General features: G+C 52.8%; 1 protein-coding gene across 1 annotated transcript; it reads left to right on the top strand.

The window, feature by feature from the left end:
- LOC306954464 (tyrosine-protein phosphatase non-receptor type 11-like) lies at positions 1-24971 on the top strand (the record flags this gene model as incomplete). Its single annotated transcript, XM_079545556.1, has 15 exons — positions 1-14; positions 13686-13808; positions 18821-19015; positions 19989-20181; positions 20274-20393; positions 20542-20655; positions 21034-21130; positions 21649-21728; positions 22351-22506; positions 22970-23101; positions 23362-23516; positions 23678-23745; positions 24059-24210; positions 24425-24525; positions 24887-24971. The coding sequence occupies 15 exons, from the start codon at positions 1-3 to the stop codon at positions 24969-24971; spliced, it is 1785 nt and encodes a 594-aa protein (XP_079401682.1).

Below are 24971 nucleotides of genomic sequence, written 5' to 3' on the forward strand. Positions count from 1 at the left end.
ATGACCTCCCGCAGGTAAGGGCTGACGGCTGCCCCCGGCCCTCCTTTTCTCCCCCTTCGTTGCCGGGCAGTTTGGGGGTCGGTGTTGGGAGTGAGGCTTTGCTGCCCCGATGCCCCATATGAAGTGTTTTCTCCCTTTTCCTGCTCCTGTCCCGCGTGCCGTTGCCTTGTAGCGCGTGGTGCTGTGCGGTGGTGGGAGCAAACTTAGTGACTTGCTTTGGGAGGGGTGTTAGTTTGCAATGAGGCACTTGGGGCATCCGGAACGGTGCCGGCGTTTCTGTTTCATAGCTTTGCTCTCTTTTCTGCGGTGGCAGCAGGAGCCCATACAGCACGAGGGCATCAGTCCCCGGTTTCTCCCTCCCTGCTCTGCCTCCGGGAAGGGCACCCACCCACCCGATGCGTCGTCTGCTCTATTGTCCCTTTGCCATAGGAGCTGAGAGCAGCAGGACGTGGTTCCCTATTGCTGCCATGGGGCCGGTCCTTCTCGTTAGCTCTCGTGGCACAGGGTGACCTGCAGGGACCGATTCTGCTGTCAGAAGTCAACTGTGGTTTGGAGAGCCCTGGGATGGGAGTAGAGCTGATGGGCGCCTCGCAGTGAGGGTCGCTTACAGGCAGGGAGTGCTTGTTTGGGGATGGGATTTGGGCAGGACATGAGCTGGGGGTCTCTGGAACATCTGATAACCCCGGGTCCTCCTTGGGCATATTTATACAGCGCTGTGATTCAGGGTCTTGGCTGATTTATGGGATTTTTGGGTCTCTCTGCCATCCAGCTTTGGATGCAACAGGTGCTGAGTGGTGTTTTGTGAGCATCCCTGCTCTGTCAAGGGCTTGGAGCTGTGTGGAGCAGCTCTTGTGCTGTTGCCATCATCTTTTGCCCCTGTTCCTCCCACCCACATGCTGAATGTGTTGCTCCTGGGCCTGCAGCCCCGCTCGGGTCCTTTCTCCCAGCAGCATCACATCGTGTACCAGCCCTAGTGGGATGGAATCGTTCTCTTTTTGCATTTGGACAATGCCCTTCTCCCTCTGGTTGAACCCAGGTGCACCCTCTGAGCTTCCACCTGTGCTGCTGGGCAGTTGGGAGCGGCTCCTGGAAAGGAATGCTCTCTACAAGGCCCAGCCAAAGTGCTGGCATCAATCCTTTGTGCACTGTCAGCATTGCACCTCCATCCTTTCCTCCAGGCTCATGTGGGATCCCTTGGAATTAAGGGCGCTTTGGCATTATAGGCTGATGGATGGCGTGGAGCTGCTGTGAGCCTGGGTGCCCCGTTTGCTATGACTGTCCCATCCTTATGGCCTTCTTAGGGCCTTGTATCGGTGTTGGTGAGTGAGGGAGGGAGAACCAAGCCCTGCTGCAGCAGTGCCATCAGCAACGCGGCATCTGGAGCATGGGCTGAATGGCAGCTGGTGCCTTGCCCTTGTCTGCAGGGCCATGTTTCCTGAGATGCTGTGGCTGGGAGGAAGGAAAAGTCTGGAGGAAATGAGGAAATGTCACTTTCTGGCGTCTTCTTCCAGAGTAGGGCTTGCCCTGGGTCTGCAGGACTGGCTGCTTGGTGGTACCTATGCTGTGAGCTGCAGAGGTCCCTGCTCCTCAGTCCTGATGCTGTGGTTTCAGCGTTGTGCATCAGCTGCATCCCGAAAGCTTTCATGCTGCCCAGCCTCCTTCATCTGCTGCCATTACCAGTGAGAAAACGCATGCTTCCTGCCCCGACTGCAAATGTCAATATTAAGCTGAAGTATTTGCAAGAGCTGCTTACTTTGGCCTTTGCATGCAGGAGGGAGGTGGTGATTCCTGGTGCAGGAAGCACAAACATTCTGATTCCTATGCCTTTTCCAGCAAGGGAATAAGAACAGTTAATGGCCCAGCTCAGAGAAGCAGAGCTGCCGTTGCCAAGCAGAGGGCTTTGGATTGGGCCCTGGGTGATTTTCCAGCATCCCATGGCTTCCCCAGGGCAGCGAGCTGTTCTTGTTATGGTCCCAAGACAAATGTGGTGCTCTCAGCCCTGAAACACGTTCCCGGGATGCAGCTGTATCTCCTGTGGGCTGCCAAGCAGAATTCCTCGCCGTCTGCAGTGGGGAAGCCAGTGTTCCAGCTCCTGCAGGCTCAGGGTGAGCTTCCTCTGCGGTTCTGGAGCTGCTCGCAGCTCCTTCTATGAGGTTCGAATTACTGGGCTCCTAGGAGGTGTTTCTTCCAGGGATGGGATGAATGGCAGCTTTGTGCTCCAGGAGCTGCTGGGCATTCCAGGTGTGCACACGAGTGGCTCTGCAAGCACTGCTTCAGTCCTCTCCCTGCAGTCAGCATGGAGTTGTCCCATTGCTTTGGCAGCACCCTGGGCAGAAGCAGTGCTTGGGCACCTCTGCCCCGTGGGATGCACTGGGAGGGATGAGCACAGCCCCTATAGCCCTGTGCTGTGCTTCAGGAAGCATGCATAGGACGGGGCCTAATCAGATGATGGGGCTGCTGTGCTTGCAGGCTTCCTGCACAGGGCTGAGGGGAAGGAGGAAATTCTTCACATTAACCCAAGCTGGAAAGCAGGAACTGTGCCTTTCCTGTATATGTGTTCTGTTCGTGCAAATAGCTCCTGCTGCTGTTGTATCCATAGTGCTTTCCAAAGGTCTCGGTTGCTCGCAGTGGGTGTAGCTGGCGGAGATGTGCACTTCAGCATCTCCTCCTCAGCTGGTGCTGCACACATGTCCCCATGTGCAGGTGCTGCTCCAGCTGCAGCAGGTGGTCTGCCAGGGGGTGACTGTGAGTTTGGGATCTGCTGGAGGAGGTTTTCTGCATCCACTTGCAGATGTTCCCAGGCACCTGCTGCATCTTTGAGGTGCGGATAGGATGGGCTTGGTGCCTCCATCCTGGAGCAGAATGGCCCCTGGTGCAGCAGTGTGCACGCACAGGGCAGCAGTGATCCCTGCTATCCATACGCAGGAGCTGGAGCAGCTCAGCAAGCAGCACTGCTTATCTCAGTGGTGAAAGCAACAGTGGGGGAGGAAGAGGTGAGCTGAGCTTTGTGCTGGGCTGGGGCTCGCTGTGACTGCCCTGATTGCATTATCAGGCAAAGAGCCCATGTCATGGCAAGTGTCTGCCCGAGGCTTCCTGCACACCAGCTGGCTGCGTGCTGCTTGGCCTCTGCTCTTCATCTTCCCCAGTGAAATGCAAGCTGATCCACAGGCTACTGGCTGGCCTGGGAGAAAAAAGGCACCAAGCGATGAGGAGAGATGCACACAGCCTGGTGCACAGCTCCTGCACAGCCTGAACAGGACCAGAGCTGCTGCCATCACCGTGCCCATGCTGCCCATGGGGTTTCCTTTCAGTGCTGCAGCTCTTGCCTGCAGTGCCACAGTGTTGGGGTTTTTCGTTTGTTTTTCTCCTTCCTCTCTGCGAAAAGATAGGTTTGAAAGTTCCCTTTTTGGTCAGCTGGAGGTTCCAGTTGGCTATCAAGAGAACTGCTGCTCCTTCCATCTCTGGGCTGAGGGCTGGTGGAGGTGGTTGGTTCCCTTTCTGTGCAGGGTGACACACGGCTTTGGTCCCTGCTCGTATCCCCCTTCTTCTCCTCCTGGCCCTGAGCTGGTGGAAGAGCTGTGAGCTGATGGGGACTGAACAGACCGAGCCCCTTCATACCTCTGAGCCACATCCTTTCTATGTAAGGGGGATTCCAAGGCTGGTTTTGGCCTTGGTTTGTTTATTAATTTATTTGCTTTCGTGGTTTTTTGTTTGGTTTACTTGGAAGCGGGGGTGTTTTTTTGTTGTCGTTGTTCTCCCCCATCCTTCCTCCCACCCTCCTGAACTATTTCCATCTCTCTCCTCTCTAAGAAGTGTAACGAGCCCCGCCACTGATTAAATTCTAAATATAGCCCTGGTATTTTTTCTCCCTCCAATTCTTCATGATGTATCAAGGTAAAAAATAGCCCTGGCGACTCTTCAAAGGGGACGTGGGCCTGTTATGGGCTATATTTTCATCTTGACACCCTGCCCGGGTCCAAAATAGACCTCCTCGTTTTTAATTAGCTCGCCAGGTTATATAATCCTGAAAGCTGAGGATTTCAGGGCTCAGCAGAAGCACGCGTGATGTCGCGGTGGGGACGGAGCAGCCTTGGTGCCAAGTGGGGAAGACAAGATGAGGCCATCACCTGGTTCTTCTTCCCTGGGCTCTGCTCTTGCCTTTCTTCCTCATTGCCTTGACTTTTTTTTTTGGTACCTGGGGAGGAACCTGTTGAGTGAGAACTCCTTGGCCGTCTGGGTTGCCTTGGAGGTTGAACAGAGCCATGTAGATGTGGCACTGAGGGACGTGGTCAGTGGGCATAGGTGGGTGGGTTGGTCATGGGGGGATCTGAGAGGTCTTTTTTAATTATGATGATCCGAACAAGGAGCCTTTTCTCACTCCTGGGTGAATGGAGCATGTTGGTTTTCCCACTGTTTGGGTTTGGATGCTTAAGCTTAGGAAAGCATCAACTTCCTCCCATCGAGCAGTGGGTGCTGGACCCCAAACACGCAGCACACAGAGGCAGTGCATCATAAAGCTTCTGAAAACCTTCTTGCCACCAGATGGAGCAAAGGACCTCTGAACAACTTGGCCAACACTTTGGCCAGGGTGTGCTATTGGGCCACCACTGTTGTGCAGTCCCTATGCCTCACACTGTGTTGCTTCCTTCCCCCAACCTCCCCCTGCAGGGCAGAGCATGGGGTTGTCCTGGTGTGGCGTGGTGAGAGGGGGCTGCAAGCATGCATTCGCCATGAACCCACTCCTCACCCATTGGCCATTGAGTTCCCAACAGATTGCAGTTTTCCTACCCTGTGGAGTGTTTTTAATTGGAGCTTTCTCCAACTTGTGCTGCACCAGCAGTGGGGTTTGAGCTGCACCTGTAGCTCAGCAAGGAGTTTCAGTTGTGCTCCCATGGGGGTTGGGGCCAGAGCTTGTTGCTGTTGCAGCAGTGGAAACTTTCGGTGTTGTCGCCTCGGTATTCAACGATAATAGAAACTGGCACGCTTTGAGAATCACAATTAGTGAGGAAGTCATGACTTTGAAGCGTTCAGGTTGGAAATCAGCAGGTTTCGGTGTCCCTCCTGAAGAAAGGAAGAAGAGGGATGTGGTACATCTACGATTTGAAGAGGCTTCTCCAAATCTTAGACCTCAAGTTTGGTTGATGTTCCTAACCACGTTCAGGGATGGTCCTGGGGGAAGGGAAGGCACAGCTCCAAGGAGGGCTGACACAACCTCCTGTTGCCCTCTTTTTTGCTGTGTCATCACAGCTTTTATCTCCAGCATCTCTAGTTCTCACCCATGCTGCTGTCCGCCCACCTGCAGCACTGAGCACGGAGCATTGAGTGCAAGTAGGGAAGTGGTGGTTATTACAAAGCACAGGTTTGCACAGAAGTGCTGGTAGCAACCGAAGGAAAGCCCTGTACTGGAGATGGAGGTGCTCTGGGTTGTTAGCCAACAGTTCAGCCCTTTCCTGGCGGTGTGGTTGGATTTCCAACGTTGCCTTCAGCCATGGAATGATGCCTCCACGATTCCCCGGCCTGGGTGCCTCGTGTTGGCCGTTACAACAGATGGGGCCAGGATTGAACTGGGTTAAAGAAGGCAGTGCTCCACACTGAGCCTGTTGCTGATCCCTAATCTCCTCTGTGCCTCAGCTGCTCTGCTGGCACATTAAGGGCTAGCCACAAAGCAACCATAATTGTGCTGAGTGTCTGCGGGGTAATGGACTAAATACTCCGGATTGCAGCAGCAGCCGCATTCCCAGCCATTTAATGCCTTGATTGATGTGTGTGCAGCTTTGTGCCAGCCCACAGCCTTCTGAGGTTTCGCTCCTCCTGCTGTAGGAGGCTGCTTGTGCAGGGATGCTGTGGCCAGCTGTCCAGCTGCAGGGCTGTCGTGGTCTTGGGTTTGCTGGGATTGGGTTTGTGCTCTTCTTCCTGCAGTCAGTGGGGAGAATTAGGCTCTGCTCTGCACCGCCCTCAGGAAGTGCCTGTTTCTCTCCATGGGTAAGGATGCAGGACTCCAGCTGATGTGCAGGGATGGGGTTTCCATGTCCTTCCAGCTGTCCAAGGGTTGGCTTGGGTTGTGCTCCTCGTGGAGGCTCAGCCACCTTTGGTTCCAAGCAGGATGTGTTGCTTGGCGAGGGACCAGGGCAGAAATGGGGCACACCAGCATTGTGAATCCCACTTTCGATTGCAGAACCAACTTGGGGATGACTGCTTAAGGATACCTTAGAAAACCCCAAAAGCAAGAGATGCTTTGGAGCACTTGAAAACCTCGTTCTTCCCAAGGGCAATCGCTGCTTCAGCCCTCACTCAGCTCTGGAGCAGAATTCTGGAGGAGGAAGACTTAATGGGGAGCATGGTTGGGATGCAGGAGCCCCGTGGCATGTAACGTTGCCATGAGCCGGATGGCTGCTCTGTCCCTGGCAGCGCACACTGCGCCGTGCTTACCCTGCTGGTCCCCTTCTCTACACCCAGCTCACAGCTGCTGGGGCTGTGTCGATAAGAGGATGAGATGACTTCCTTTTCTTCTCTCCACCCCCTCTCCCGTCCACAATAACTGTGCTTTTTGGTACAGAACCAGCTGTCACCTCTCCGCTCGGAGCGTCCCATGCTCCACCACTTTGGGTAGGGATGTTCCTACTGGGCACCACGCTGCCTGCCACGTCCTAGAACAAGCTCCCACCTCCTGCATCCTACAGACCTTGCTGCCTTCGAGCTCTCCTGTGGTTTCCGTGGACTAACGAACCTCTCTGCACACCCAGGAGCACCGAGAAGTGATGGTGAGGTAGGACGTCTGCTCTGCCTTTGACAAAGGGGAGAAGGCACAGAGGCCAAGAAAGGTTCTGTTGCTGCGATGGGAGATGTGAGCTACAAAGGTGTGGGTGCTGTTGGAGTGGGAATAGTGATTAGCAATGCTTATTAGCAGTATTTCTGCAGAAGTGTAACATTCTCCAGTGGAAATTAGCCCTCACCTGCCTCTGCAGTGATGACGGTGACTTTCTCCTTGCGCTGGGAAACACTGTGTTGGCAGTTTCATTAATGTGATTATTAAAGTGGCTACGGTGAGGCTGGCAGTGCTGAGCACAGCCCAGGAGGGGTTATCCCTGCTGGGAACAGAATGTTATTTATGGCTTGTTATTAGATCTGTATCTCGCATTACTTTGTTAGCAGTGCTGCATTAATGGCTGCTTATCTCCCCGTTTGCTTAGCAGAGCACGCTTTGCCATGCTGATAACGAGCATCCCAAGGCCTTTCTGCTCACTCTCCTTCCAACGTTGCTCCATCCCATCTTATAGGAGTGATGGTTTCTCCTTCCCTTGCCTCTGCCCTCGATGTGTTGTGCTTTGTGGGATCGTGGCACAGACCTAACCAATGGCTCTGCTGCTCCAGGAGGAAACCCATTGCTCAGACAGCAGCTGGGCTGCTTTCTTTCCTGCCTGCTGCGACGTATTTATTTGTAATGCCCCAGCAGTCTGGCAGGTGGGCAGCGGTGTAATTTTAGCTTGTTTAATGAGAACAGAAACATCTGCAATAGACAGCAGAAAGCTCTCATGAACTCTTGGAGACCAACAGGCAGTGCCTGGCCGTGGTTAAACTGTGCAGTTTCTGGTGGTCCCAACAGCAGAATGCACACTGAGGCTGATCCAACCGTAAGTTCAGTTTGGAGAGTTAATTCAGAAAGAGTGGAAACTGCAGCTGAGAATAATACCCTCCCACACCTTTGGGACTGATGGATTCAAAGGAGCTCCAGGCACTCGCTACACCTTTTTTAATTAAGGGAACATGGGTGTAAAAGTCCTCTGGGCAAGTTGGAAGAGCCCCAGCTTCCTGCGGGGAGCAGAGCTGGGTGTGGGAATGCGTGCTGGCCAGATGGAGCCAGGTCTGCCTCTCCCACTCTGGAAATGGGGAAGAAGCACAATTTGTACCTTTTTTTTCCCAGCAGTTTCGGTCCCGTGTTGTGATTCCTCTCTTGCTGTGTGGATCCCGTAAGGGGTTTTTCTGCTTTCTTTAAAGGCAAACCCAAACTATCTCAAGTGTCCTCGGGGCATTGGGCCCTCATCCCACAGTGAGATCAGTGGAATGCTGGGAAGGGGATGGCAAGATGGGAAGATGCTTGGTGCACACTACTTATCCCCTATACCCCCCTGCTTTGACCCGATGCTCACTGTGCAATAAATATCCCTGAGCTCAAGCAATGCATGCGCTCAGGTCTGTGCAAGCTGCTGTGCTCATGGTCAGAGCTGCTCGCTGCAGTGAGGCGAGGAGAAGGCAGCAGGTGCTGGTCTCTCTCACATCCCCTACGCAGCCATGCAGTGCTGAGGCAACCCTGCTTCTGGCTGCAGGGGAAGGCCCTGTCACGGGCTCATGCACTCTCACCCTGCAGAGCAGACCCTCATCTTCGTCTGCAGAGGATGTATTGTTGTGCCACGGGTCTTAATTTTATCCGTGGTTTCCTCTCCTGCTCGCTGTCAGCCTTTATCTGCAGGGTGCCAGGCTGGATGCTGAAGGATGTTTTCCATGTGTGGGAGGGGCTGTGCTGCTCCGTGTCCCATCCTCTGCTTGGGTCAAAGGGCAGAGCGTGAGCGTGACTCTTCCTTTTCATTCTCAGTCCCCATAGCAATGCTGTCACACTTTGCTTCTAGGAGCAGAGCAAGGCCTTTGGTCCATAAGGATCACCCAGTGATGAAAAACGCATCCATCACAAAAGGAGGGTCTGCATTTGCAGGCTTTTCTGCTTCTTTTTTAATTTCTCTTCTGGCTTTCCTTCTGGAAACCGCTATTTCTGAGCTGCTGAGCTGAGCAACAGCCTTGGATTTCCCTCAGGGAGTGAACAGGTGACCACATAATTGCATTTGGACCCTTCTCATCTTTGAAGATAGCATTTGAAAAGAGAGCAAAGCGCTGGGCGGACGTCAGCAGCCCACACTGCCCTGGGTCCTCTCCCACATTCTCCTTTCCAGACGTCACATCATGAGCTCTTGGTGCAGGGCTCGCCCCTCTGGGACCTTCCTGTGACATCTGTGCCTCAGCTGCACGGTGTGATGTCTCTGTGTCCTGGTGTTTGGGCAGATTCAAGGAGCTGCTGGGTTGCTTCAGGCACCTAAACCAACCTAACCGACTTGAAACTCTCTGTTGAGAGGCTGTTGCAGCTGGTGAGCTGTGATGCTGCTTTTAGGAGGTGGTATGGAAGGAGAAAGAATGGGATGGTGTGTGTGGGGTTTGGGGGGGAGGGAAGGAGGATGTGCCAACAGCAAGCATGGACTGGAATAATGGGGACTGAATAATGCAGATAAAGGGATTGAATCAGACAGAGTAGATGAGCACAGACTCCTGCATGTGTCAGGGAGATAGGACAGATGTGGATTTATATTAATTAACACTTAATGAGGCTCCAGCGCCAGTCAATTTCTTTGCCTGAAACCGCTCTGCCCTGTGCTCTGTCTTGTGATGACGTCTATGGAAACCACTGCCAGGCTTTTGTTGCAGCGCCCAGCACAGCGCTGTGGGTTCATTGCTGGGCTGCTGCACAGGGGCAGGATGAGACCCCCTGTGAGCTGCAGGTGGTCAGAGCAATCAGCACCCCATCCTTACGGTGCAAAGCCATCTGTGTCCAATTGCTGAGCCCCTGCTGGGTTGCTTTGCCCCCTCTCTCCTCTTCTGGCACAGTGTCTGCGTTGTTCTGCTGGGGTTTTCTCTGGGGAAGTCCCTGTGTGTGCACACTCTCACTGACTGTGTGCCTTAAAACTGAATGGAAAAAAAGAAAAAGCGACAAAACGTTGAACAAAAGCCAAGCTCTTTGTGCAGGGCGTTGGTGGAAAGCTGGCCTTTCTCGAGGAGGTTTTAGCTGGAGATGTGCATCCTCAGCCTGGCCGCCTGCTAGAAGCTGGGGTTGCTGGTGGTTCGTGATCTGCTCCTTCTGAAACACAGCTTGACTTCTGCTTTGCAGCAGAAGGCTGTTTGTCTTCTTCCAAAGCAGCGTGTCTTGTCCTCTTGCCTGCTTTGTGTTTTGCTTTTTTGGTCATTCAACCACTCTCCAGCTATGGTGCAAGGAGCTGGGTATCCATGCCAAAGCCATTTTATCTTGCTTATCCAATTGCCCAAAGGTCCAGCAGTTCCTCTGCTGCTGGTGCTGAAGGGTTCATTAGGAACCTCAGTGATATCCCGTGAAGAAGTGTGGTTGCTTCTGCGCTTCTCCATCCCACGTCTACTGGAGGCTTTCTTTGGGATGGCTGTTGGCAAAGGGGCATGGAAGAGCCCAAAAGTGCCCTGTCCTGCCCATGCGAGGGGTGGAATTTGGCAAAGTCTGTGTGTGTACTCACTCAGAGAGAGTAAGAAACCATTAGGGGTTGGGAATGGGTGAACCCAACCATTCTGTGATTCTCACCTGAGCGTGAGATTGACAGCAAGCAGGTTTCTATAGGAGTTGCACCCCAGAGAACACAAGGCAGGTTGTGTACCTTCTATGGGAATGGTTATGCTGATTTTTAGAACGCAGTAAGTTTTTGGGAGTTGTTTTCCAGTTGTTAACAGAAGTCCTGGGGGATATTAGATGTTGGGCACGGTGGGGGCGAGCTGTCATGGTGCTAATTGCTTTGGGAAAATGAAAATGTTTACCTGTATGTGGAGCTGAGGAGGTTTGCAGGGGGTGTTTATTTAGAACATTCCCTTGGGGCTGTGCCTGCTGTAATGACTCTTCTGATGGGATTTGCATCGAACCAGGCTAGAGACAACAAAGGATGCTGCTGTGGGTTTGAGATGCTGTACGTGCAGGCGTGCCTGTGTAGAACAGCCTTCAACGAAGATGTAAACACTAATGATTTTAGCATGGAAGCATCATGGAAACAAAAGCAGTTTTGCTGTAGAGTTAACACACACCTCGCTTATTTCTCTTCTGTAAGAAGCCTCTGTTTATTCGCTTGGCTCCTGAGAGCAGAGTGCATCCTGCCCTGGATGCGGGCCGGGAGGTGGGTGGCTTTGGCAGGTGCCCAGGGTTGGTGGCCTTTGTCCCTTTGTCCCCCTTCTCCATCTCCTTGAACCTCGCCGCACACCATGTGTGTAGGCGTTGTCTCTTGAGCCAGATCAGCTCTGATCCTCTCCAAGCCTGACAGAGGCAAGTTACCATTAAAACACTCCACTTTCTCCTACTCGCAGTGGCATAACTGCCCTTCAGACCCAATGGACATCGCAGACAGGAGGTGCTTTCCCTGGGGATGCCCCAAAATGAGTGCAGTGGAAGAGCACATCCCAGCTCACAGCAATGGCTTTAAGGTGGTGAGCAGTGCCGGGGCAGAGCTCTGTCCCTCAGGTCCCTCAGGCATTTCCAGTGGCCCATCTGCTGATGGGGCAGGATGCTGGGTGCCAGCATCCCAACTGCCACATTTCATTTTTATCCCAAGGCACGAGGATGCATTTCCAGCAGAAAAAGCATAGCAGTACATGGGAATGAGCATGAAACAACAGCATGATTTCAATAATGATTGGGTTTTTTTTTCCCTCTCTCCTAGGCTAGAGATCTAGTCTGGATTCTCTTTATTTGCTTTCCTCCTGTAAATACTGCAGACCTCCCAATAAACAGCTGTGAGCACACAGTGCTGCTCCTCCAGGCTGGTTTGTGGGAGGCAGTTTGCAGGCTGTGATGCCCTGGTGCAGTGAGGGATGTGTGGGTGGGTGCTTTCTTCTCCCCTGCTGTGTTGTGGGTTGGTTCTGCTTACCAACAAACGTACTTCAGTAAAAGCCTAGCGTGAAAAACAGCTCTGAAGATGCCTTGTGCAAGCACAACTTGTTCCAGGTTGGAGTGAAGTCAGTTGTGTTGGTGAAGGTCCTCCAGCAGTGATGGCTGTGACCTCCCTTGCAGTCCAAGCCCAATGTGGTGAGGTTTGTTTTGGTGTAGGAATCCATGGGAGAGGTGCAAACTTCTGTTTGCAAAGGGCTTTTTCTCTTCCCCCCTCTCCCCCCCTTTCTTATTTCACTTCTGAGTTTGGCAGTTGCCTGCCTGCTTTCTCCTGCTTGTGAGGGCTGTGGAGGTTTCCTCCCCAGCTCGTTGTCTGTGCTTTTTTGCAAGCGAAATAACAAGCAGCCTGTGTGTGCTTGTGTGAATTGGTTCGTGTCCAAGCAGTGGGAGTGATGAGGGAAAAGGCACTTAGCGTTTGGCTTTCTGTTGGGTGGCACAAACAGAGCAGCAGAGTCGATGGGCCCTCAGATGTGATCCTGTAGGCTCTTTCCCTGCCTCTCGTCGGGCTGTGCTGTCCCACTCCTTGTTGTCTGCAGGGGGAATCCTGCTTATTCCCATGCAGTGCTTTGCAGAGAAAAAGATGCTGGGTGGGGTTGGCGCGAGTTGATTTAGCAGCTCTGCTCAGAGCAGCTGCGCGAAAGAAGGAAGAGTGCTGTGGGTCACTTCCCTCTGTTGCCATCCACCCAACCATCAATTTGGAGAGACGTGGGACGCACAGCCCACTGCTCCTGGTCCCCAAGATGTTGTCTTTGTTTTCTCCTGCTGCGTTCTCGGCTGTTTTTATTGCCACTATTAGGCATTCAGAACAAACCACGATGCGTGGCCCTTGGCGGCTTCGCCTTGTCCCTGAGCTCCATTAAGCTCCATTAGAGGCTCGGTCCTCATGCCAGGAGGAGTTCTGCACAACAGCTAAGTGCTGGCCCTGCACAGGGTGGGTTTATAAAAGGGTGTCACTGGTGATGTCAGGAATACGAGGCTTGGAAACGTTGGGATTCCTGTTTACCATTTGTTTGCGTGGCCCTTTCCTAATAGAGCCGCCTTCCTGCAGAACTTTAAACAAAACTGTTTGGGTTGTGGTGTGAGGGAGGAAATCTCGAATTGTGGAGGAGACGGTGACATTTCTTGACCTTTTCAGTGTGTATCTCTGAGACAAACACGCTCTCATGTTTGTAGATTCGGTCTTTGGTTGTGTTTCCCAAGGCAGGCTCTCAGCGAGATGCTGGCTTGTGCAGTTTCGTGCCGTGATGTCTGCTGGTGCATGAGCTAAAATGGGAGAGCATTTACCGTGGCTCTCACTAGGGATGCTCTTTGTGTGATGCCTGAGATTACTCAAAAGAGCCTGGCATTTAGAAAGTGGATTTTTCGGTGGCTTCTGAAACGTTGAGCCATAGAAGTGGCACCACGAGGGAAATTGTTAGCCTGGTATGCATATTTAGCACATGGTAAAGCCTGGAGAAACACCAGTTCTTGTGATTTCATCAAAAGCTCTTGATCAAAAAGTGATAGCATCAGAAATGAGATCAATGGGTAGTTTGATGTCACTTAAAACACAAAGATTGCATTGAAGCAGTGTGCTATATGATGAAACATCTTTCCCTGTGGGTCAGCTGCCTCTCTTTCCCTGTCCTTATACGTCCCATTACGTCAGTACACTAATTGCTTCATGTTGCAAACCAGAGCGTGGCTTTCCCTCCTGATGGGGTTTGAAAGGGACATCTTTCTGCCATCCAGCCAGGGCAGGACCTCCTTTGGGAGAGGAGTTAAGTGGAGACGGTGAAGGGCTGAGGCTTGTATTCTTGCTTGAGAGAATGAGAGGCTTAGTGCTTTGGTAGTGGAGCTTTCCTTTTGCCACAGTAACATATAGGTGGGGGCTTCTGAGCGAGAGCTGCCCCTGCAGCATGCTGGGTGGGGGTCAGAACTGGCACCCAGGGGCTGTCGTTGCCCTTTCACATGTCACATTTGCACTTTGCAGGTGGTTTCATCCCAACATCAGTGGCATCGAGGCAGAGAAGCTGCTCCTGACCAGGGGGGTCCATGGCAGCTTTCTGGCTCGCCCCAGCAAGAGCAACCCTGGAGACTTTACTCTCTCTGTCAGGTAAGGAAGCAGAAGGTGTGAGGAGGGGGCTGTCCGTCCTGCTCCAGTTGGCAGGAGGTGGCTCTGCACGGAGCTGACCTCTCTGGGTACCACTCATGGCACATCCTGCCAGAGCCATTGGTGCAGAGCAGGAAGATGACGTGAGTTTCTAGGGAGAGCATCTTCCATCCCAGCCTGAATGTGAGTCATCTCATCCCTACTTCAGTGGAACATCATGAAGCTGCCTGTGGGAGGGATTCAGTTTGGGTCCATAGGGGAAGAAGAGGGAAAGAGTGACGTTGACCCAGCAAGTCCCCTTAAAGTCCCCTTATAAGAGGAAAAGGGGAGGAGGATGTGCTGTGACCCCCTCCCATGAGAACCACCCAGCTGGTGCCCTGCAGGGGGAGAGCTCAGCAGAGCTTCCTGCAGGCACTTGTAGTGTAGAAATAGTGATTTCTGTTCAGTTTAAACAACTCTCATTTTGTTTAGGAAACTCCAGTGACTTTATACATCCTCGCACCAGCGCTGTGTTTAGAGAAACTTTGTGCAAATGACAGAAGGAATGAGAATTTCTTTATTTCTTCCCCCCCTTGCAGACCTCTCTGTGCTTGAACCTGCATTCCTCCTCCTGCAGGAATTTGCAGCTGCCTTGCTTTGTACATGCTGCCTTTTGTGGCAGGGAATGCTGCCTGTTTCTCCCAGCTCTGGCCATTGGGGCACGGAGCTTTGCAGCTTTTATGGTGTTCTGGCAGGGCAGGGATCCAACTCCACTAGCTCATCCATCCTCTCGCAATAAGAAGTGGCTGAGAGTTAATGAGGGAGGTGGAAGTGCTGCCTAATTAGAACGGGAAATAAAGCCAGAGAGCTGCCTGGAGCAAGCAATGACAACGAGGGGATGCATGTGAGACAGGGTTGGGCTTCACGTGAGCTCAGTGTCTCTTCTCACGTAGTGCTGTGAGTCAGGATGTTGCCTGTTGTACAGCAAAGTCCTGGCAGCACCTGCTGAGCCGGGCACTGTGCAAGCAGACGCAGGTCGTGTCTGTGCAGCAGTGTCGTGATGTGGAAAGATGCCCAACCTGCAGTGTCATCGCCCTGAATTAGCAGGGAATGGCTTTGCTATGAGAGTCGTGCCCACACCTGCATTACTGCACTCGGGCTGCGGAGTCACGCTGAGATTTGGTGTCGTTTCCCTGCCTTGGCTCTGCCCTGTGCTCTGCTGCTGTTTGCAGTTCGGTGCCTTCGCTGTCTCCTGGTTCCCTGCCTGCCCTGCGTGGTCCCAGGGCAGTTTTGTCATTGCTGTTACCTCTGTGCCCCTCTCTGCAGCAGTTTATTGGAGGGGGCTGAACCGCTGCCTCCAGCATCGAGTGCAGTAAGCATTATTTTGCTCGTAAGGTCTGGAAATGCCCTTCAATCATGAGCAGTGCTCTGTGTGTCAAGAGCAGAGCAGCACGGCGTGCCTTGGTGTGATGGTGCCGAGCAGCACCGCACAGCCCACTCAGTGGAAAGTCTGACCAAAAGGAAACCAAGGCTGTGACATGTACCGTGTTTCCAGGAAAGCACATGAGCCATGACACACCAGCAGAGAGGCATCTTGAACTGAAGACAGGGGAAGAATCCTCCGCATGGACTGCTTTTATCTATCGGTCCTCATCTCCGCCTGCTTCGTCCCGTCTCTCTGTCTCTATAGGATTCCAGAGCATGGAAGATTTGCTCAGATGTGGTCCCTGGTTGGGTTCTGCTTCTACTTTATCTGAACAGCATGCTCTTGTCCCCCCCAAACCGTGGCCATAAATGCTTTTGGGAATTAGAACACACGATGAATAGGTTCCTTTAGAACAAGCGAAACCTATTTCTCTTCTCTTGCCCTCCTTCCAGCTTCTTCTAGGGTTTCTGAGAGACAGTGAAAGGAAAGGCAGCTCTGTTTAATTACAGAGAGGATGTGGGATGCGAGGAAAGCAAGCGATGGAGTTCTGGCTGACCAGACCACACACCAGGTGACCTACATGCTGGTGTGCATCCAGATCCATTTCCCTGAAGAGGAGCTAGGAAATAACACTGCAGAAGTTACAAGTTTTCCATGAAATTCTATTTCTGCTCCCCATTCCTTTCTTTACCTCTGCATATCCTTTCAGCCTCTTTTTCAAGACCTTGGGTCACTGTAATAACACCTCCCAGCCTTTGTAAGGCCCTGAATACAAGCTGGTAGTGAAGGATAGGTCTAGTCCTGCTTTTTCCAAGCTTGATGCCTGGATGTTGCTGCTGTGCTGTAGGGAATGCAGACCTTCAGCAGGGCTGATGCAGGTGTGCAGAGCTCAAAACCGTACCTCATCCCTGAAATCCACTTGGCTGCATCTCTGAGATAGCGTGGAAATGTCACTTGTTGGAGGGTAGTGAGTTTCATCCGAGAGCCCAAGCTGTCATCTGATTGAAATCAAACGTTCAGCAAAGTTTCTAAGCCCCGTGGGAAAACCTTCCAGCTTTGCATCGAGAGCCTCTGGGGGTTTTTGGGGTTGCTTTTTGCAGCTTGTCAGAGGGGTCATACATGCACGCTGTGAAACTCCAGGTTTTTTCTGTCTGATGCAAGCAGGAAAAGCACATAACTTAAGAAGACTCTATGGGATGCAAGGGAGAACTGTATTTCTGATGTTTAAAGCAGATCTTTGCTTTCAATGACAAAAAAAAGAAAGGGTCTGTCTTGTTTTCTGGAGCTGAGTTGGATTTTATTGGGTTTGGTTATTTTGCTGTGTGTGTGGTGGGTTTTTTTTGCATGCTCTTCTCATCTCCATTGCAAAGAAGAGCAGGTTGTATCCGCGTTGGCTGTCAGTGCAGTGTGGACTGAAAACATGGGGCTGAGATTCACAAGTTGGGTTATTTTGGATCAGGAAACCCTGCTGTCTATCCAGCGAGGCAGCCGTGCTGTTCGTGGAAATAAGAACTGTTTTTCACAGCGCCAGGAATAACCGCTGCGATGCTTGCCGTAAACGAAAGGCAACAATTCAACAAACATCCTCATTTTGTATTTAAATTGTGCTCTGGGTGGGTTGGGGATCAGTATTCATTTCAGAAATCGTGATGCTGCCTGGCAGCAAATTGCTTTTTCTGAATTATCCCGAATGCAATGCAAACTCGCTCCTGAATACTCAAGTTGTCCCTGGGTTTTTCCAGGTTCCATTTTTTCTTGCTGCTCACTGGGACCTCGCACGAGCCCTCCTGTCTCTCTCTGGGGTCAGAGATTGCCTTTTGCATGAAGAGTGAAGCTGAGCCCTCAGGCATGGGGCTACAGAGCCTCTTTGGGTGCCTCTTTGTGCTTTATGTCAGCAGCCAGCGTGCTGAGGGCACAGCTCCATGGATGGGCTCGCATGGAACCCAGCCCTGCCCCAGCAATGTGCTGCCGAGGTGACGCAAACTCTGTGAGAAGAAAAGAAGGGAGAAAGGAATGGATCAATGCCCTTTATGTTCAGCCTGACCTTGGGGGCCGAGGGGATGAATGATCCCCATTATTTCGCTGCTTTTCATCCCCAAAGAGCTCGATGGGATGGCAGTGGCTCCGTCAACGGAGCCTTTTGTAGGCTTAGAGACTGAGACGTGCGGGGAGAAGGGAGCTGCGGAGCCTCGAGCCAAATGGCCAAAGCACAGCTTCATCCTCTGCCTTCCCTGGGGTGGGAGGGCTCCTCGTGTCCAGCTGCTGGCACCAGCTTGCAGGGGCACGGCCATCGGGGCCCAGCTTTGCTCACAGCCCCGCTCTCATTTCCATCTCTGCTCGTGCCCCCAAAATGAACGCTGCCCTTGGGGTGGCTGGAATGGCAGCAGCAGGTTTCCACGGCTCAGGCCTGGCAGTCAGCCTCGTGCTCCCCTGTTGGTGCAGGGGGATGGCAGTGGATGCCGTGGTTGTTTCCTCTGGGTTGGCTCTAATTGGAAATCAGCTCAGTGCCCGACCCAAGCCAGGCGGAGCATCCGAGAAGAGCTGTGTGAGCACAACCTGCAATTATGGATTCTGCCTTGACGAGCTCCCTGCCAGCAGCTGGGATGGAGCGTGCAGGGTTGCAGCCATCTGTCAGGGCAGCGCTTTGGGCAGCACCTCACGGCATGTGGGCACTGAGGCAGAATCTCTGCTAAAGGAAGCCCAGAAGAGGGTACACAAGGCTGTTGGCCCACTGCTGCCCAGCTTCTGGGGGCTCCTGGAGGTGTGGCACACGTAGACCTCATTGCCCAGCTCTGGTCTGCCCTCCTCTTGTCTCATCCACACCCACAGACTGATGGCTTTACTCTAGCACACCTCATTGGACGGCCGGCTGCTTGTCCTCATGTCCTCCCCCCAAACCTCTCAAAAGCCCAAAGTGGTTGCTGTTAAAATCCCCAAGGCAGGTATCTACAACTGCAGGTTTTACCTAGAGGTTACCACAGCTCTGGGTGATGTGAGTGTATCCCAGGGGTGGTTTGGCCATTCCATCACTGCCAGGGGCTGCTGTGTCCCTCCCCATTCATCCCACAGTCCTGCTATCTATCAGGAGGTAGTTTTGTGGAGCTGGGACTAGCCTGATGAATCAGAAATGTTTTTCTATGATTGCCTGTCCTGCTTAGGGCTGTACCTTGCTTTGGGAATGGAGCAGCACCGCAGCTGAGAGCTCTTCCTCCCACTTAACCTCATGCACAGAGCAATGTAGCATTTCTAATTTCACGCTCCGTGAAATGGCTTTTTTGTCTGACCTGATATGCAGCTTTGCAGCATCTTGGGTCTCCTGCATCTCGCTGTCGTGGTTGCTTTAGCAACAAATTGAGAGAGGCTGGGAGCAGCTCAGCACAGTAAAAAACAAAAACAAAAACAAAAAGAGAGAGAAATTTGCCCAGATTTACAAATCTCTCTGACCCAGCTGTCTACCAAGCCTTGGACTTCCAGCCACATCTGCTAGGCTTGGTGGAGCTGCTGCTGAGTGCATTTAAAATGCAATTACCCATCCAGGCGTCCTGGATAGGGAGGCTAGCTGAGTGCCCATTCTGCCCCACTGACAGTCCCATCTGCCTTTCTTCCCCAGGAGGAACGATGAGGTGACGCACATTAAGATCCAGAACACAGGGGATTACTATGACTTGTATGGAGGGGAGAAGTTTGCCACCCTCGCAGAGCTGGTGCAGTACTACACTGAGCAGCAGGGGCTGCTGCGGGAGAAGAACAGCAATGTCATCGAGCTGAAATACCCCCTGAACTGCCAGGACCCGACCTCGGAGAGGTAAGCTGAGCCCAATGGGTGCTGCTGTGCCAGCTGCAGCTCTGGGAAGCCCCTCTAGTGAGGTTTTGCCACTCGTACCACATTGCAGCACGGGATGAGCGGCCGCTCCTGTTAGCATTTCTGGAGAAGTGGAAAGCCCCTCCGGCTGGGTTTCCCCCTGCTCTGCCGCCAAGAACAGTCTGGCTTGGCAGAGGAGTTCTGCAAGAGCCTGTGTTCCAGACCACACATCTAGCTGCACCAGGGAGAGGAGAGGGAAAAGGGCCCAGGTCCTCTAAATATAAGAAATGACGGTGGTGTCAGAATATAGCAGGGTGCGTCAGGATCGCAGCATTTCTGGGACCCGGCCTTGAGCAGCAGTGCTGTAAGCAGTGCTGAGCTTCTCCGTGCTGCCCTGTCCTGCTTTCCACTGTAGCTCACACAGACCTGTGATGCTGGTTTCTTCTCCAGCCTGGAGGAAGGGATTTTGCTCTTTAGACGTCTTCCCAGTATGGCTTGGAGTGGCTGGGAGGGGGATTTAAAAGCCTCGGCTTGGTTCTCTAGGCCAGAGTATCTGAGATGCCACCTCACTGCCCCTAGAAAAGTGTTTTGAGCTCCTGGCTGGCAGGCCAGCATCTTCAAAGGCAGCCTACATTTCTCTAAGGCTGCGGTGTAAGTGTAAGGGGATGGATTAGGAGAGATGAGATGGAGGACACGAGTGTGTGAGTGCAAGCCATATGCTACCATGGAAGGTGGAACAGCTTGTTCCTGTTCACAGAAGGGCTTGGAAGAGCTGAGAACAGCCCCCTGCTCTCTCCAGGTGACCTGGGAAGTGGGCAGCAGTGACCACAGCAAGGTCCAAAATCAAAGTCCTTTCCAAAAATGATTCCCAAAGCCTCTCGTTTTGGGAACCCAAAGATGAGTGCTCTGTGAGCATCATCCCAAGCAGGAAGTGCAGCTCTTGTCGAAACGTGATGCTCTGCGCCTTCTTCTGCAGATGGTACCATGGGCACCTCACTGGCAAGGAGGCAGAGAAGCTCCTGACGGAGAAGGGGAAGCCAGGCAGCTTTTTGGTGAGGGAGAGCCAGAGCAAACCGGGAGATTTCGTGTTGTCAGTGCTGACAAACGAGGATAAGATGGAGACGGGGGACCGCAAACCGCACGTGACCCACGTGATGATCCACTACCAGGTGGGCAACGTGCTGCCCCTGCTCACCTGCCATGCTGCCCCAGCTGGGAGCTGTGCATTGAGCCTCACCGTGCCTCTGTCGCTCTCCTGCAGCCAGATGGGAAGTACGACGTGGGGGGAGGAGAGAGGTTTGACACGCTCACAGACCTGGTGGAGCACTACAAGAAAAACCCCATGGTGGAGAAATCTGGAGCTGTGGTTCACCTGAAGCAGGTAGGATCCGCTGTTGAGCACAGCTGATCGGTTCGGCCCTCCAAAGCGGATCCAACTTCTGCCAGTACCCCCAGAGAACACATTTTTCAAGGGAAAAGGAAGCCTCTCTGCTGTTGAAAGTGATTTCTGCTCTGTCTCTGCCCTTCAGCCGTTCAACGCCACGCGCATCAACGCAGCCAACATTGAGAACAGAGTGAGGGAGCTGAACAAAATGGCAGATCACAGCGAGAAGGCCAAGCAAGGGTTCTGGGAAGAGTTTGAGGTATGGGAGGCCGCCCTGCTCTGTCCCACTTGTGTCTGCAAGTGAACAATATCATCCCTGCATGAGAGCACCATGGTTTTCCATCTCCTTGCAATGCTGTCGTTCCTTTCCCTGCTTTCTGTGTTGGTCGTCTTTCATTGTCTTTTCTTGTATTTCTCCTTCATCCTCCAGCCTGTTTTGTGCCTGTTGTTCCCTGCAGGGCTCTTTGCCTTCTCCCCCAATTAGGAACCAATTAGGTCCCTCACCAAACTGTATCTCTGCCACCTTCCCATCCTGCCAGCACTCCTTCAGCCTTGGGAAGCCAAGCAATTTGTTGTAAGAGCCTCCACGTCCTCTTGTGTGCCCAGAACAGTTTGTTTTTGTGTGCTTTGCCCACAGATGCTGCAACAGCAGGAGTGCAAGCTCCTGTACCCCAGGAAGGAGGGGCAGCGACCTGAGAACAAGGCGAAGAATCGCTACAAGAACATCCTTCCCTGTAAGGAGATGCTGAATATCGTGGGCTTTTTTTCTCACTGTGACTTTTACAGCCTTGTGTGAGGCTGGGTAACCTTGAAGAGCTCTCTGATCACAGCTTAACTGGAGGGAGGAGTACTCTGTCCTGTTGGAATGATCCAGTTCATTCATGCCCTCCTCTGTTCCCTTTTTAACCTGGTCCTTCCCCTTTGCTTAGCAAACGGGTTCACTGCTATCCTCTCCTTGTGCTGAAAATCCACATATGCTCAAGCGTAGTTTAGAACTGACACGGAGCCACAACTCCAAAGGAAATATTGGTGAGCTCAGTCTGTAGCGCTGCCTATCACCAACATCCACCCAAGTGACCGGAGTGGCAACGTGGCTGTGAACCAGGCAGAATGTGTCACTAGGAGAGCATCGTGCCCCCTTTTCTGCAGTACCTCCTCGTGTCTCTTCCCTCTGAGAGCCTCGTGGGAGCCCACGGGTGGCCCTGTGCACGGCACTGCCCTTCTGGGCTCACTCTGTGTTCCTCTCCCTCAGTTGACACCACGCGGGTGGCACTCCGAGATGTGGATGAGAGCGTGCCTGGCTCAGACTACATCAATGCCAACTACATCAAGGTACTTGGGAAGGGAAGGCGGCACGTGGGGCTGTGTTTGTGGTGGGGGTGTGCAGTAATGGGACCAGCCCTGAGGGAACAGCAGTTCAGGAGCCATTCTGTTTCTCCGTCTGCAGACCAAGCACTGGCTTTTTCTGCTGTATCCTCAGGAATCTCATCATTCTGACACGTTCTGTTTGCCTTGATCTAAGAGTTTATCTCAATCTCCTGCTTTTCTCAGCTGTTCAGGGAGTCCCAGGGGACTGACCTGGTCTCTCTGTCATTGCCCATTATCACAGGGGTCAAATTATAATTGCCATCTGTAAGCTGAGAGCTGCCCAAAGCTGCGTTTCCATCAGTGCTACTCTGGCATTTACACACCAACCTCTAGAAAAACCTTCAAGCTTGCTTTCTTACAGGCAACTTCTGCAGGTACCTCATGGCCTGTACTCAGTACTGTGTGCTACAGAGGTCCCTGGAAGCAAGCAGATTTTGCTGGTGGTGTTGGCTTCTGTTGAAGCTGGTGATGGGAGCAGTTCATGTCCATGGGTGATGAGCAGGGGAAAATCGGCTGGCTCCCAAACACTGCACAGCGAGACTTTTAGGGTGCACTAAAGCAATTCTCAATCCCTTGCTCTCCTCAGAGCATCCCTGAGGATGGAAGGAACTCGGAGCACTGCAAGATCTACATAGCCACCCAGGGCTGCCTGCAGACAACAGTGAATGACTTCTGGACCATGGTGTACCAGGAGAACAGTCACGTCATTGTCATGACGACCAAGGAAGTGGAGCGGGGCAGGGTGAGAGCTGCTGCCAAGCCCCAGTGTCCCCTGCATCCTGTGCCAACCTGGGAGGCTGGATGCAAACCGGTTTTAAAGCCTTCAGAAGTGAAAGGCTGGGTAGTCGGTAGGGGCTTGTGTTAAAATGTGAAGTGGAATCAGTGATGAATTAATCTGGGCAACCAACCTAACTGTGTTACCCTGCTTGGACAACTGCAGGTCCTTGCCCACGATGGCAGGGGCTTCTTGCAGCAAGCTGGGAAGCAGAGCAGGAGGTTGCAAGCTGCTGGGAAGCAGGAAAGTAATTGCAGAACCTATCCAAGCCCCAGCTCAAGGAAACGCTCTGCATGTGTGGTTCTCCTTAAATTTTTTGCACTATTGCTGCTCGTCCTTTGACCACAGAGCATCCCTGGCTGAATACATCTGGCGTCCGTCCCCCAGCTCCCCTCTCTTGGCTCACAGCAGCTCTCCTGTGTTGCTACAGAACAAGTGTTTCCGCTACTGGCCAGACAAGGGCTGTGCCAAGGAGTATGGGTGCATCTGCGTGCGAAACATCAGCGAGCGCGAGGCGCAGGGCTACTACCTCCGGGAGCTGGAGATTCTGCACGTAGACAGGGTGAGCTGATGGTGGTTCCGCGGCCCTGGGGAATGGGATCTGGAGCATCTCTTGCTTTTTACCTCGTGGTTCCATTGCTGAAGTTCTGGGCTGTTTTGTTCCAGTTTTGTTGATGGGAAAGGAATGGAGATGTGGTACGCCGGGTGATGGGTTGGCAGTTGGACTTGGTCTTAGTGGTCTTTTCCAACCTTAATGGTTTTATATACGAAGGGGAAGCCTGGTGCTCCTTCTGATGGGTGCTGGGTCTCTGCTCCACGTAGGATGAGCGTCCCAGGGTGGTGAAGCACTACCAGTATTTCAGCTGGCCAGACCACGGGGTGCCCAATGAACCAGGAGGGGTTCTCAGCTTTCTGGACCAAGTGAACCGCACGCAGCGAAGCATTCCAGACACGGGGCCGATCATAGTGCACTGCAGGTAGGAACCAGCTCTGCCGTGGGGACGGGGAACAAAAACGGAGTCTCTTCCCTTTGTTACCTACAACTGGCTCATCACACGGTCTGGTGGAGGGCAATTGGGAAACAGAGGTGATACAGGTATGCACATAGGGAAATATAGCCTTCCTTCTCTTTCTCCAGTGCTGGAATAGGACGCACAGGCACCATCATAGTGATAGACATTCTGGTGGATATTATTCACAGGCAAGGTATGTCTCCATGTCAGTCTTGTGACTCTCACTGTTTGCCTTGTTATGAGATAAGCCTGCTCAGGTGCAAGCAGTGGTCCATGATCTCCCAGCAGTGGGTTCATCTCATTTTGGGTTCAGGCTTGATCCTAAACCTGGGGTTAGAGTGACTTTTGTAGCATGTCTGGACCCTCAGTTCTCTTAGTGGGAGCATTTAGGCAGGCGGACCCTTTTCAGCAGTGGTTGTGTTTATTTCTCAAGCCGCAGAAGGAGTGATAAGCAAGAATAATTTCTCAACCTCATCGCCACTTCCCACTTTCTGGCTTTCGAGCAGGTTTGGACTGCGACATTGACATCCCCAAAACGATCCAGATGGTACGCAGGCAGCGCTCTGGCATGGTGCAGACAGAGGCCCAGTACAAATTCGTTTACATGGCTGTCCAGCAGTTCATTGAAGCGGAGCAGAAGAGGTTGGAGGAGGAGCAGGTGAGTCCTGTTCAGCTTGGTTGGAGGAGCAAGGGCGCATCTTGCCCCACACCAGGCGCCGCAACCACTTCCTTTATTCTGGAACCCAAATGCTGCCCTGAACATATGGGAATGAACCCACAGCCACTGCTCCCTGCTGGCATACGGGGTCCTGCAAGGCTTCCTTCTGCGTCAGCCCTGAGTGGGGTTTTAATGTATTTGCTTCCTATTTCAGAGAAGTAAAAGGAAAGAGCGAGACTACTTGAATATTGGATACCCTCCTGTGGAAAAAGGCAGAGCCAAAGGGCAGCCCCCTTCGCCACGAGCCCAGCCTGTGTAAGTCTGTCTGCTGGGAACAGGACTTTCTGTAGCAGCAGGAGGACGGCTGGAGCCTGGTCCCCAGCACTTATCCTTCCTCTCCCATTCCCGAAACCTCACCAGTTCCTGGCTGTTGGATGGGAATGGCTCAAAATAAGCAGGTGATCCCACCACGCTGCCAGCACTGTGACGGTAGCCCACCTTCCTCTTGTGGGAAGGGCAAATAGATCCTGGCCTGCGGTATCTCGAGCCCTACAGGCTATGGGGAAGGGTAAAGGAAACTTGGCCAGGCCACTGCCTGCTTCCGACCGGCCAGCTGCCTCTGGGAGCACATCCAGAGCAGCGAGGCTGTTCACAACAAGGCTTTGTTTCTTGACAGGGCTGATGATGAGTCAGCTTCCGTCTATGAGAACCTCAACATCAAAAGCCCAAAGGTTTCAGGGATGAGTAACACGGGGCGATAG

This window comes from Tetrao urogallus (genome assembly GCF_951394365.1).
Source record: "Tetrao urogallus genome assembly, chromosome: 21".
In the NCBI taxonomy this organism is placed as follows: Eukaryota; Metazoa; Chordata; class Aves; order Galliformes; family Phasianidae; genus Tetrao; species Tetrao urogallus.